We start from the raw sequence: 13550 nt of genomic DNA on the forward strand, positions 1-13550 counted from the left end.
TTTCTTTTCACTTTGTCCGACGCAACAACGTTTACAGACATCGGTCTCAACAACAGGTGCGCGGAAATGGGCGTGACAAAATTTGTGTTTCAAAATAACATTCATGCTTTAAAAAAATATCTTCAGGTGTTGTGAAATATTCTTTTTCATCTACTTTAAATTCATGCCAAACAGGTGTGCGTGTTGTGCATATTAAGATACACCGTCAAACTGTCTAATCATTGATCTATTCAGGACATTATTTAAATGGCCTTTTATACAATTAATTGAAACTGGGAGAGATACATACTAATCAACATACCAATTTTGTCTTTTCCTGACGTCCCGAAATACATAAAACAAGCCATGACATCAACTAAATTGTTGTATTTTTTTCAGTAATTTCATTCCATTTAAAGATCTGGCTAGTACTCTGTTAATTATGGTGCAAAATTAGTCAAAATACATCTACACAAACAAAAGAATAAGGGAATCTAAGAACTTATTTACATATTGGAGACGGCCATTCAAATCGCTATTACATGCTTTCTCATGTAATACGATGCCATCTTTTCATATAAAATGTGATACCACCAAAATGTATTTGGTCACATTGAGATCTTTGTATTGGAATAGTTTGGTTCACCATGAACAAAACATCACGAAAATATAGCGTCACAGCAAATTCTGTCCAAGTGGTCTGAGTTACAATGACCAAGTGTTAAGCATAGCAGAGTTATCCCACCTTATTTTTATATGTGCATGACCTCTCTGTCGTTGTTTGACGTCATACAAGAAAATACATTTTCAACATTTATTGTGCGTCTTTTATACATAAGCACACAAACCAATTTCATATATGCTTATGTCGTTCAGACATCAGGCAGTATTTTGTTCACTCACTTTCTGTAAAGATGCCAAATTAAAAAAAGTCATCGCACAGTGCCTTTATTGGTGCACGATTAAAAGCAGAGAAATTTACTGATTTTTAACGCATAACAAAATTTCGGACAGTGCCTATTTTTTACATCGCCAAAGTATTTGCACTTGAATCTGTACCATCGGATAGGAAATTTAATATTCTACATTTCTGTGTAATTTTACAGCCGTTGGTAGATCCAGGACCACGTGAGCGCAATTCTTACACAACGTACACTTTTCGACCCTCATGAAAAAGTGTGCCTGAAAAAAACCTCGGCATCCAGTGGGGTTATAATGATAGTCCGGGATCAAGTCCAACAAAAGCCTCTGCAAAGCCTTATTTCACAAATAAAGCTTTTGTTAGGCCCTTAGATCTCGCCACCATTGTATCTACTACTTTTGAACCCCCAGTTAACTCCCCGGCTCCACGTGGCACTATTGTGCCGCTATGCCACGTTGGCAGGAGGTAACATTGTACCGTACGGTATGATCAATAATTCCTCTCTAACGAAACCTCTCCCTGGCCCATCTCTCAAGTAGTACAAGTTCGGCTTGTCGGCTTTGATGTCCACTTTATCTATGTTATAAGTTTTGACTGACCATATCGGATCGGTGGCTCGCTTACGACTATCACCCTCGTGTTCCCCCGGCTGGTATAGGTACCTCACTAGGGCCCTATCTGGTATCTGTATCTCCTTCCAACGCAATGGCGCAGCCGACTCAGCCACTATTGATTTTAGTTTGATAGCGTCGGCCGGCTTCTTGCCAGTGAGCCGTGTGGCTTCATGGTTGATGGCCGACACCACCTGAGGTAACTGCGTTAACCATTCAGTCGATCGTTTCCCCGGGTTGGCTATCTCTCTCGCATACTGATACCCGAATAAGCGCTCAGCCAAAGTCCTATTGAATCTCTCAACTATGGCTTGGCTGCGATGGGCTCCGGCCGTGCCACGCCTGACCTTGGTATCGTGTTTGTCTAGCAGGTGTGACACGGCACCCATGAACTCCCGCCCAGGGTCAACTTGCAGCTCTGTGGGCCACGTCAGCAGACTGCGCTTGTATATGCATTCGAATCCGCGGGCTACCTGGGCCGAGTCTTTCACGGTCAAGGGTTCGGCTTCCTTGTAGCGACTGGACACGTCCACGACGGTTAAGGCATACTTGTACCTCTTGTCGTGGGGTAGGAATAAGAGGTCGGCCTGGTGAACGCTATTGGGTATGTTAATACCGAACTTCCTTCTAGGCACGTAGCGTGGTGCCGGTAAATAGATCTGCCACAGGGCTTGTTTTTCAAGCCACGCTTTGGCCTCGTTTGGGGGTACTCGCGCCATTTTAGCCAGCTTATGTACAGCGCTAGCTCCTTTCCAGTACCCACGCGGGCTGTAGTAAATAGCCTCAAACTTTCTCTGGTTCCGTGACATGTCGCCTATATACATCTATGTTCTTGGTTCAATTTTCTCATGCTCGTACGCGTACGTGTTTATCCCATCAATAGCTATCCAAAGTTTAGTGTCCATCGGCGACAGGGACGTCTTGTTTATCGTCAGTCCGTATATCCTATGCCCATCACTTCTAAGTGTGTTCATTTTATGTCTAAAGGTACGGGTCTTGAACAGGGCTTCCTTGAATCTGGCGTGTTTGATGTGTTGTTTCACCACATACTTCTTAACACCCTTCGCCTTCCGGATCTCACCATTGTCGGCCTTCAGGATGGAGTACATCTTAGGCCTCAAACCTATGTACTCGGCTATGGGCGTGCCAGCACACTCGTCCTTCATCTTACCGAGGACCTTTTTATTTACCGTGCTGTGTATGGCATGGTCCTTGGGATAGTCGCTGGTGTCATACAAATCGAGGCGTTTTTTCATGTCCTCATACACGTCCTCGGTTCGAATCCCCATCAGCAGGGAATCCGTGTCAGTGTACAGCACTTCACACCTGTTGCCGTACTGTTTCTTGAGTTCGTTGTAGTAAAAGTCGTACATCAGGTGTTTGGATAAATCGAGGATGCTCATCCCCACGTAAACAGGCCAGTTGAATTTGATGTTGCTTTTCTTCATGTGTAGGGCAACCAGGTCGTCGGTGAATATCTTGCTCCGGTTGAATGCCGGGTTGGCTATCAGTCTCCTGAGCTTGTCTTCCTCATTCGATCGAACCAGCTTCACGGTCACGCGTTTCCTCAGGTTCTCCATAGTCTTACCAAACACCGAGTTGTTCATGAGCTTGTAGAGATTTTTCTCAAAGTCACTGGTGGCAAGCTTTCGCAGGTCCGTGTTCATTCTGATGTATGGCTCCATCCAGGGGCTCTGGTTGAACACGAGCACCCTGTGTATTTTGGTCAGCCTCATACCCAAAGACAGGTACAGCTGTAGGTTGCGATAGTGAACGATGTACTTGGTCTTATTCATTAAGTTGGGCACGAGTTTTTCAACGTCTGCCACCCGCCCACCTAACAAGTTATGTTGGTACTCAGACATCCAGTCTGGGTTAACCTTCATACGTTCGGGGGCCAGGGGGTAGCTGTTGTGTGATGTGTGTAATGCCTTGGGGTATTCCAAGTTAACCTTGAGGATATAACCTTTGTTCGAATCTGGTGCGATGCTCATAACATCGAAATCGGACGATACCCGGACGATCTCGTGCGATGCCCGTTTGAATTCCCCTGTGGGTAGATACTGGCTCATGGCCCAGCCATACAGGTTGTTGGCGTCGAGGTAGAGAATATGATTGGTTGGCTTTCTCGGGTCGTAGCCCTTCACGTATTGATTACTGGCTTTTGCGTATTGTTTGGTTGCCATGGAAATCCCGCCTCGCAAGCCTTTCTCAATGAATAGGTGCATGTCGTAATCGGTGAGCAATTCCAACTTAACTCCGGTCTTTTTCAGCAAGGCATCCCACGACAGACCTGGGCTGGTGTAATACCATGCAGGGTCGAGTTTATACTGCTTGAAACATGTCCGCCTAAACGTCTCAAACACATTGGCTAGCAGCAGTACATCTGTCCTCAAGTACAGGTCGTGATAGTCACCCAGATTGTTACAGCCCAGTTTATTCCATACGTTAATCGCGTGTGAGTAATCGTCTTGGGATATTGTCGAGTCGGTCAGATTGCTGTAAAATTCTCTGATGGGGGGTAGTCGGGTCTCGGCGAACTTGGCCCAGCCATCCATGTACTCGTAGGGGTACACACCCTTCCTCATCAGCAGGGGTCGAGTCTCGGCGTCGGTATATCGATCAGTGATGGGGAAGGTATTGTTGGCCTTGACCAGACTGTCGACCTTATCGATTATACCCTCAACCCACCCGGAACATGCGCAGCATAGTAGGGTGTTTTGTATTACCTGCAACGAGTCGCCAACAAGTATATCTATCCCCCCATGCACATCTACTCGGCCACTATCAAAGTAATTCCAAGTGTGCCCAGCCCACGGCACATCAAACCCTACTTTCACCATGATTGTAAACGAACACCCCTTATATAGTTCGCTAACAATCATGGGTTTGAGGACACTGATATCTATACTTTCCCCCACATCCATCTTCCAGCTTCTCAGGCAACGACTTTCCCTGGGCTCAATTTCCACAAACATTGTTATACCTAGGTGTGCCCAGTCTTTAATTGGGGTACTACACTGCTATCCTGAGGAGGCGCCTACGTTCTTTTATGTAGTCCTTTTTATTCTCGTAGATGAGATGATGTCTGACTACGTTTGCTCCGTGAGCTTTGCATAGGCAGTAGTGCCCTTTCACCCCGATTCCACACACAGAACACGTGTAGTTCGGGCTTCCCATGTGGAAACAACAGTACCCCTCAGTCCTGCAGTTTCTACCACAGGCTTCTGTCTTCCCCATAAGTATGTATTCGCATCGGTACAGAGCAGGTCTCATCTTTGGCATACCCATATGAGTACTTAGTCTAATTGTTTTGCAACCAACGCAGTCGCTGCTAGACCCAGCGCGATAAAGACCAGTTCCCGGTCCATTTGCCCCGGGGATGGTGTGTAGTACTGAGCGAGTGTGGGCTTAGGAGGGAGTTGTTCTAGCTGTTTACCTGTTAGTAGGTAGTATTCTCTCGCTGCGTCGTCGACATCGTGGAATGTTTTAACGGCATGGTTCTCACGCCTGAGTTGTTCGTTAATGTAATCGATCCTCTGGAGACGTTTTTTCGCGTACTCAGATTGCGCTGCTTGTAATTTCTCCACCGCCAGGTCATGCCGCTCACGCTCTGCCTGAATCTCAGCCGCGTGTGACTCCCTTTAGTTTCGAGAAGAGGAAATTACTCCCGAAAATGCCAGGGCGTTTACAAATGCCCGCACGACCATCATGGCGATCGTGAGCCATCCTATATATAATTACATTTACTTCAAAATATTTTCCGGCAGGATGCCTTGTTTTACTAGGATGTCCTTGGTGGCCATCGCCATACCCAGGTTCATTATGAGCATACCCATATCCTGCAGGTTGAAATCTAGCTTGATAGTCGGTTGTTTAAGCACCATTTTGGTCAACCTAGCGTACCCTACAGCTAGACTGGCGACCACGGTGGCGTGGTATGCGTCGTTGACAAACGTTTTCCCCTCAGACATTATGTATATTATAAAAAATATATATTTATAACATGATATGTGGGTTGACCTCTAATTGTGGGGGTTCCTCCTGGGGCTCCCTGGGTGGTTGTTTGTTATATAACCATGAGATAGCCACGACAGCAGTTGCGCCTGCAATCAACAGGAGTGGAGCCCGGCTCCATGTGTTACTTTTATGTTGGTTAGACCACCTTTTTTTTACCGGCAGCTACTCTCTTAGGGTTCTTCTGCCTGGTGACTGTAGGGGTCACCTCCAGTTGGGGTTCCCCCAACGTGGGGGTTTCCTCTGAAGGGGTCTGGGGTTCCCCCATTTGGGGTGGGGTCTCCTCCTGTGTCATTTCTTGGGCAGCATCCATCTTGTATATTATTATTATTATTTTTCCCCTCCTTAAATTGGCAATGCTTTGCCGTGATAATCGCTGCCATCACCGGGGCTAAAACATACAGTATTTGTGGTACAGCACGCAGCTGATAGAGCTCAAGGCGTGTTCAATAAAAGGGTCTTTCTCAAGGGCCTCCCACAGGTAAAGTCGACGTTCCTGGGGAATGGGAAGGAAGTACGACGCAATACCAGTGTATATCTGGTTCATAGCCGATCCTATAGTCTTTGTCATCTCGGCTCCGAGTCTAGCCTCGTATCTAGCGTACAGCTTATAGATTTCTTCGGTTGACATTTTGTGAATTTTATCGGGAGTGTAGTCCCCAAAGTAATGTTTGGCTTTGCCACCAACAGCCAACGCCACCAGTCTCTCTCGCTTGTCGTCACTCACCTGTGGCGACTGTGGCACCAACAGTTGTTCTAGCAATTCATCACACTCCATCTTATAATGTAATAAGCAAGTTTTAGTTTTAATAATATAATACCCGATGCAGGTGAAACACAGCGAAATGAAGGTTAAGTTGCACACGACGAACACTTAAAAAAAAGTCATAGCTACTAAACGCTAAGTTTTACTTAGCATTTGCTAAGCATTGCCAAGCTTTGCTAAGCATTGCTAAGCTAAAACACCCTATAGGCCACGGGTTGGTCGGTCTTGAGCACTAGCTTAGCATGTTGAGTTTCAGCGAGCTGTTTCTTCACACGTTCCCTATCATGTTTGCTCATCACATCGTTCTCTCTCAAACACTCCTCGAACGAATCCCTGTCCTTGCAGTGAAATAAGGCCACCCATCGCGTCTGCTCCCTGAGGTCTTTAAACACCGACTTGAACTTCTGCGTTAGTACCCAGACGCTGTGTTTTGCGTGCCGGCCGGAGAGGGCCAGGTACGATAGCATGTCTCTCTTTTTTGTTATCTCACGATTAGCGTTGCAGTCATCCAGTATGAACAGCGTCGACTCCCCTTTAAATTTCCCGTGATAAGCTTTCAACCAGTCCTGCAGACGTGTCCCCGGGTCGACTCTGTGTACGTCCGGGTCTGTCATCACCCAAGGTCTTTCCGTGTACGTTCTATTCATTTGCAAAGTAGGGCACATGATAACGATGTTATCGAACACATCCCGGTAGTACCCCTCCAACATATCCAGCACGAAAACGGTCTTCCCACAGCCCGTCTGCCATTTATATTATACGACAGGCTTGGTAGGTATCTGAGGCATAGAAATTGTTAATGATCTGTTGTTAATGTGTGTGACTCTGGGTAAAAAGTTAGTCAAAATCACCAAAACGTGCATGTCTCCAATGATAGTATAACATTTTGAGTGAATATTTCAAAGTAAATATTCATCTTGTGTGAACAAAACAGATTACATTTTCGACTTAAGGTATTGTGCCTATCGTCCTTATGCAGAACATAGCTTCACATGGTTTAATTGTTTTAGAATTTATGCTTAAAATGATGTCTCCATAAACGAGTAATCCACGTTACCCCATGGAAATGACAATATTATTATTTTAAAAATTATGAATTCATCAGATAGTATGCCTTATTTTCAGTTTTATATTGGGATAATACAATATCAATCAAACAACTACTAAATTTCAGCCGATTTCTCACCATGATGCTTAACAGGTTTTAAGTTGTAGAGATTTTTTTAAGGATGTAATCTACGTGACCACCATATGATAAAAACTGTACATCCAGCATCACTAAAAGGGTTTTAAAATGAATGGACCTATTTAGAAGTAATAACTAAGTGAAGGAGATGCTCTTCCTTTACACTTTAAACGTTTGATGGGTGCAAAAGGATGTCTGTGTAATCTACGTGAACTCATTTCGAAAGGAGCATCATTTATTTGCGGTATGCACACACTAGTTACGTACCATTGGCACTGACCGTCCACTGGTTCCAGAAGTAATTTTGGCACAGTCATCCAAGCGCCAAAAGCACATGTCATGACAGACTATTGTTCAGTGGCGTGATTGAAATGTGCGTGACTGTCCAGTGAGACTTTACAGTTCATCACACACTATCAGGGCTACACAGGTAAGACAGATCTAAAGTTATAGCATGAACTCTTCTGTACATTAAATGATTATTTACTTTTAATTGGCTTATCATTGTTGATATTCTACATCAAACTAAGCAGGTAACATGATTACAGTTTGGATGAATTTTCAGTGTGCTTCTGTACTGTCTGTACTTTAGATAATGAATATAACAAGAAACAGTTAATCACTTTTGTATCTTTTAATGTAACTCTGTGTAATAGCACAGCAACATTTCACCAGTATGTTTTCTATGTTTCTATATAGATATGGTAGTGTTACAGTAACGTAGATTACAAGATTGATATTCAATTTGTGTAATGGCCAAATTTTGTTGTTAATCACAATATAATACAGATAAACTTATGTGAAATATATTTCCAGTAACACTTAGTTACAAAATCGCATGTATAGTACGTTTGATGATCAATTTATGCAAATTAGTTTACCCAATCATTGTACCCAATCATGATTGGCGATCTTCATTTTCTCCTTTACATCTGTCATTTGATAGTTTTAATTTTGTGAACAATAAATGATGTTCTAACAATAAAATGACTTATTTAAAAAAAAAGAACCTAAATTTGTTATCACTTGGTGCACATTTCGTCAGAATAGGTGTATACTGAAATGCCCCAAAATGGCTATCCAATGGGTAAATGTTTTTTTCAGTGTGGCAGTAATGTTTAAAGTCTGCTATTTTGTCTGTGATCAATGTTGGAGTTTCTGTTGATATACTCCCTTGAAACAAAATCATGATTTAAACGTGTGTTTTACTTCTAAAAGTTGAAATCCTTATGAAAAATATGTTATGGCCTAAGGAAAGATTCATTTGTCAAAATGAAAACATCATATTTCTTACTCTTATGGAAGCCTTAAGCTCAATATTGTCCTGCTCTGCTCTCCGTCTTTCTTTTTCCTTGGCAATACGATCCTCCACAACCACTTGTTCATATTCTTTGTACTGAAACAAAACAAAGCATAACCAGATTTTGGGTGCAGGAAGTAACATTCTTTTAATTTACATCTAAACATTTGATAGGTTAGGATATATTTCAAACATGAAATCTTGGGACATAATATGTTCAAGATTACAGACATAATGAAACAAAGGTCAACATCACGAGAACTACATATCTGTTGTCACCACTATTATCGTCAAGTATTGACTAGGACCTCCTGCTCATGGATTAATTAGCCAACAATCCTGAAATGAAAATCATAAAATTAATATGTCTCTAAATTGTTGAAACAGCCAACCCTAGCATGATATGCTTCATAAATTCTATATGAATAGCCTGGTAGCCCCAACTACAGTACAACCAGAAATGATTGAGAATTTAAAGATTGTAAATTTTTAAAAAAATGCACTCATTACTCACGTATTAAATGTGAATATTAGCAGAACATAACTCCAGATTCAAAGACAGGTGAACAGTTAGTATTTTGTCAAGTCACCATGGGCAGCAATGCAGGCTTCAATGCGGCGGGGCATACTACTCATCAAAGAAGTTAGAAAGTCGTGGTCCATGCTGTCTCAATATCGGACCACCTCTTCTTTCATTTCAGCAATATTTGTCAGATTTTTCTTATTGACACTTTCCTTCATAAGTCCCCAAACAGTTTCTATTGGATTTAGGTCAGGGCTATAGCTTGGCCAATCTAATAATGTCATATTTTGGGTCCGAAACCAGGCCTGTGAATGCTTTGAACGATGTTTTGGGTCATTATCCTGCTGGAAAATCCAAAGATTTCCATAGAACACATGAGCAGATGGAAGTAAATATCCCTCGAGAATATCTGTGTACCGCTCACTGTTCATATTCCCTTCAAATACACAGAGGGGCGTTGCCCCTAACACAGATATGCCACCCCACACGTTAAATTTCGGACTGTACTTTGGGTGCTGATACAAAGGTTTTTCAGTTTGTTTGGTCCAGAATTTCAGTGTATTAAGAAACAGCCACACAGAACTTTCATCTGAGAAAATCACATTGTCCCAGTTAAAATTTCTATGCTGTAAGCACCAGTTCAACCTTCGCTCCTTTTGTTCAGGTTTCATGGTCGGTGATGGAATTCCTCGACTTTTCTGCCAACCCATTGCATAATTGTCTCCTTACAGACAGCCACAGTAGCTCTATCAATCATATCCAGCCTTAAGTTTTCTAAACTCCTTCGTTTGTTTTTAGAAACAAGAATACCAAGCCGCCTCCTGTCACCGACAGTCAATTTTCTGGGTCTACCTGCGCTTCCCTGGTGCTCAAAGTCATATCCATTTGCAATATTTTTCAAAACACGATAAACAGTGGACAAAGGGATGCCTGTCCTACTTGAAATCACTTTAGCTGATCTGATGTCCTTGTTATAATACTTTAAAATCAACTTCATCTTCTCTAAATCATCCATACTGAGGATCACTGAAAATGTCGTCTGCTAGCAAGTAAACAAAGGGGGATAACTCTTCACAAACTAATGAAAAAGGATTAACGGAGTTGTCTCTCTTGAATGAAACCAAGCACATGACAGCTGGTCATGGTTGTTTATACTAGAAATCCAATTATGTAATTTTCTGAATAAAATTGATATTTTATACTTATCCTGACTCATGCTCTTTTGCTTGTCTCCTTCCTCTTGCGAACGTTAGTGGAACACTTGTATCTCCTATTGAAGTTCCCTTCAATAAAGACAGACGTAAAATCCCTACTCACCACAAGTTATCTGTGTGGCCGTTTTGTCGGGAAAGCGGCGCCACCGTACTCCCATGCTTCACTCTCTCCCAATTATGATCCCGACACTTTAATTTACAGGGAAATCCAAAGTGTCTAGCGGGGAGGTTGGGAGGGCTTACCTCATGAGTCAGGATAAGTATAAAATATCAATTTTATTCAGAAAATTACATATTTTTCCTTATCCTGACTCATGCTCTTTTGCTTGTAGAATCCGACGGATTTGGCGGTGGGTCAAGCTACTTCTGGATTTCATGTAGTGATTTAAGTCTTGCATACCCCCCTATGGGAACTTCCTGGTAGCACTTCTGTTACTGCTAGGCTCTGCTGCTGCTGTAACCCTTCACTTCCAGCTTTCTCTGATGGGGGGACCACAATTGTTAACTTTTGGTCCTTGCTTCTGTTAACATTTCATGTGGATTTTGCAACTCCATCTCTTGATGCGAGCATCAAGTGGAAAAGCGACCCTTTCCTGTACGAGTATGTCTTTACAAGTACTGGGTCATATCACTTATGCTAGTCTGTCCTAGACGTGCATATAGACTCTAAAGCTGAACTCTCCTGAGTGTAGGCTTTTGCAAGTCATGTGATAAAAGGGCGAGACTCCGTCTCAGCGCCTTTGTGGGACTGTCAATTGTTGTGCTACAACAAGTGGGCCGAAATGGTGAATGCCAGAGCCGTCCTCGGTGGCGATGTCCCTCAGGTAGTGGTTGGCAAACACCATGTCCCATTTCCAGAAGCAGCCCTCCATTATCTGTCCTGATAGAGCGATTCCCATGTAGAGTGAGCGTTGATGCCAGAGCTCTAACTTCATGTGGGTTGGAGGATCAAATCCTGCTGCTTTGTAGGCCCGTAGTATGACAGTTCTGATCCAGCTTGATATCTTAGTGCGGAAGACCTCCGTCTGTGTTGCTGTCGATATCGGGACGAAAAGACGCTTGAATTTCCGTCTCCTGGACCTAGATCTTGTAGGTAGACTTGCAATGCTCTCACTGGCCACAAGGATAGGTCCTGCGTATCCTGTGGGCCAAGGAATGATGATAGTGTTGGGACGTGGAACTGTCTGTCTGGATGACCTGGCAGTTGATTCTTGCTATGAAGTCCCATCTCAGTCCCATATGCACGATGTTTTGATTTCCATCAAATCGTGTTCTCTCGAAGTCCAGAGCATGGATTTCCGACATCCTTGCTGCTGTTGCTAAAGTTATCAGGAACAGCGTCTTCTGCGTCAAGAACTCGAATGATGTTCTCTGTAATGGTTCGTAAATGTCACTAGTGAGATGTCGTAGAACTACGTTGAGGTCTCACGCCGGAGCTTTAAATCTCTGTTGTTGGTCCTCCAATAAACAGGGTGTAGTAAGGCCAGTAACTCTGGTACTTTCGTCAGTTGCACTCGTCCTCATGGTGATAACTAAGCTCAATGCCGCTAGGTATGTTGCGAGTGTTGACCCTTTTAACCGCTTCGTTTGTCTAGGTGACAAAGGTAGTCCGCCACTTGAGGATGTGTCACTTTCATGGCTGTGAAGCCGGTCCTCGAAGCGTATGTCTCGAAGTGTCACCACTTGTCGTCGTACAAGTTGCGTGTAGACTTGCGTAGAGCTAGTGTGACTGCTTTCGCTGCCCTGGCGGAATATCCTCTCTTGTTCAAGCCTGCCTTGATACAGTCCACACGTGTAGCCGGAACACCTCTGGGTTGCCATGCGCCTGCTTTGTGTGAGGATGTACTAGTAGATTCGTCCAATCTGGTAGTTGCAGTTGAGGCAGTCCTAGGTCTTGTATGAGAATAGGGAACCATATTCTCGCTGGCCAGTAAGGCGCGCCTCAAGTAGTTGTAGGTCTCTCGTCTGACTGATTTTCTGCAACACCCTCGGTATTAGAGCTGGTGGTGGAAACACGTAAGCGTTTAGTCCTTGCCAGGAGATGCTTAGCGTGTCCGTTGCCCATGCCCGTGGATCTGGTATTGGTGAGATGAACGTTATCAGTTGACCCTTGTGGCGAAGAGGTCTATTAATGGTGCTCCCATCTCTCGTATGATCTGTTTGAAGATCTCTGGATGTAGCATCCAGTCTGTTGAGAATGGCTGCGTTGGAGAGGATAGTGCATCTGCTATCACATTCTTGGCTCTTAGAATGTGGCATGCTCTGATGTGGACATTCAGGTTGACTGTTATGCTGGTCAGTGGAAAGCAGAGGTCCAGAAGGTTCGCCGACCTTGTTGATCCTTCTGTGGATGTAGAACGCCACTGAGGAGGTGACTGTATGTACCGTAAGATAAGCATTCTTCAAAATGCTGGTCCAGTGGAGTATGGCGTTTGTCACTGCTTTCATTCCCAGCATGTGGAAGTGCAGATCTTCTCTGCTATGGTCTATATCCCAGCTGACACATCGTTGTCGAGGTGTGCTCCCCAGTCTTGGAGAGATGCGTCCACATAGAGATGCGTCTTAAACTCCGGCTCTGCTAAATAGGTGCGACTGCGACCCTCCGATCTCTGAGTCCACCATATTAGATATGGAATTAATCTGTCCGGGAGTCCGAAGGGGTCCGGATCGTCCAGTCATACATTCACGAAGACCTGTAGTGGGTGTAGTGGTAGACTTCCTCTGCATGTCATGTCTTGTGCTGACGTGAGAAGAACCAACAGACTCTGCCACTTCGTAGTAATAACGGGAGAGAGTAGTGCTTGAGATACAAGGACTTGTATCTATATCCTACGATCTAGAAACCCTTGCCGTGTCCGTAAGGGAAATGAAGCGATGTCCAGCTCCGTGACTGCCATCGGTGTGAAGTCTATATAAAGTCGTCTGGCTGCCGTCACCCAAAGCCTGTCCAACGTATGTTGCTGCAATTCGTCTGATGAATCGTCTGCAATGATGACAGGGAAGGTCTCTAACCTCGTGAAGACAGCCAAATC

The 13550-nt window shown here is 43.9% G+C and overlaps 1 protein-coding gene across 2 annotated transcripts in view; it reads right to left on the bottom strand.

Moving 5' to 3' along the window:
- LOC124286823 (dynein regulatory complex protein 9-like) overlaps nt 1-13550 on the bottom strand; it is a 129632-nt gene that overhangs the window by 1332 nt on the left and 114750 nt on the right. For both annotated transcript variants that reach the window (XM_046723263.1, XM_046723262.1), the window contains one exon: nt 8776-8877. In XM_046723263.1, coding sequence (XP_046579219.1) covers nt 8776-8877 — 102 coding nt within the window. The remainder of the gene's footprint in view (nt 1-8775; nt 8878-13550) is intronic.

The sequence above is a fragment of the Haliotis rubra genome, unplaced genomic scaffold (genome assembly GCF_003918875.1).
Source record: "Haliotis rubra isolate DU_JTF1 unplaced genomic scaffold, ASM391887v1 Scf392, whole genome shotgun sequence".
In the NCBI taxonomy this organism is placed as follows: Eukaryota; Metazoa; Mollusca; class Gastropoda; order Lepetellida; family Haliotidae; genus Haliotis; species Haliotis rubra.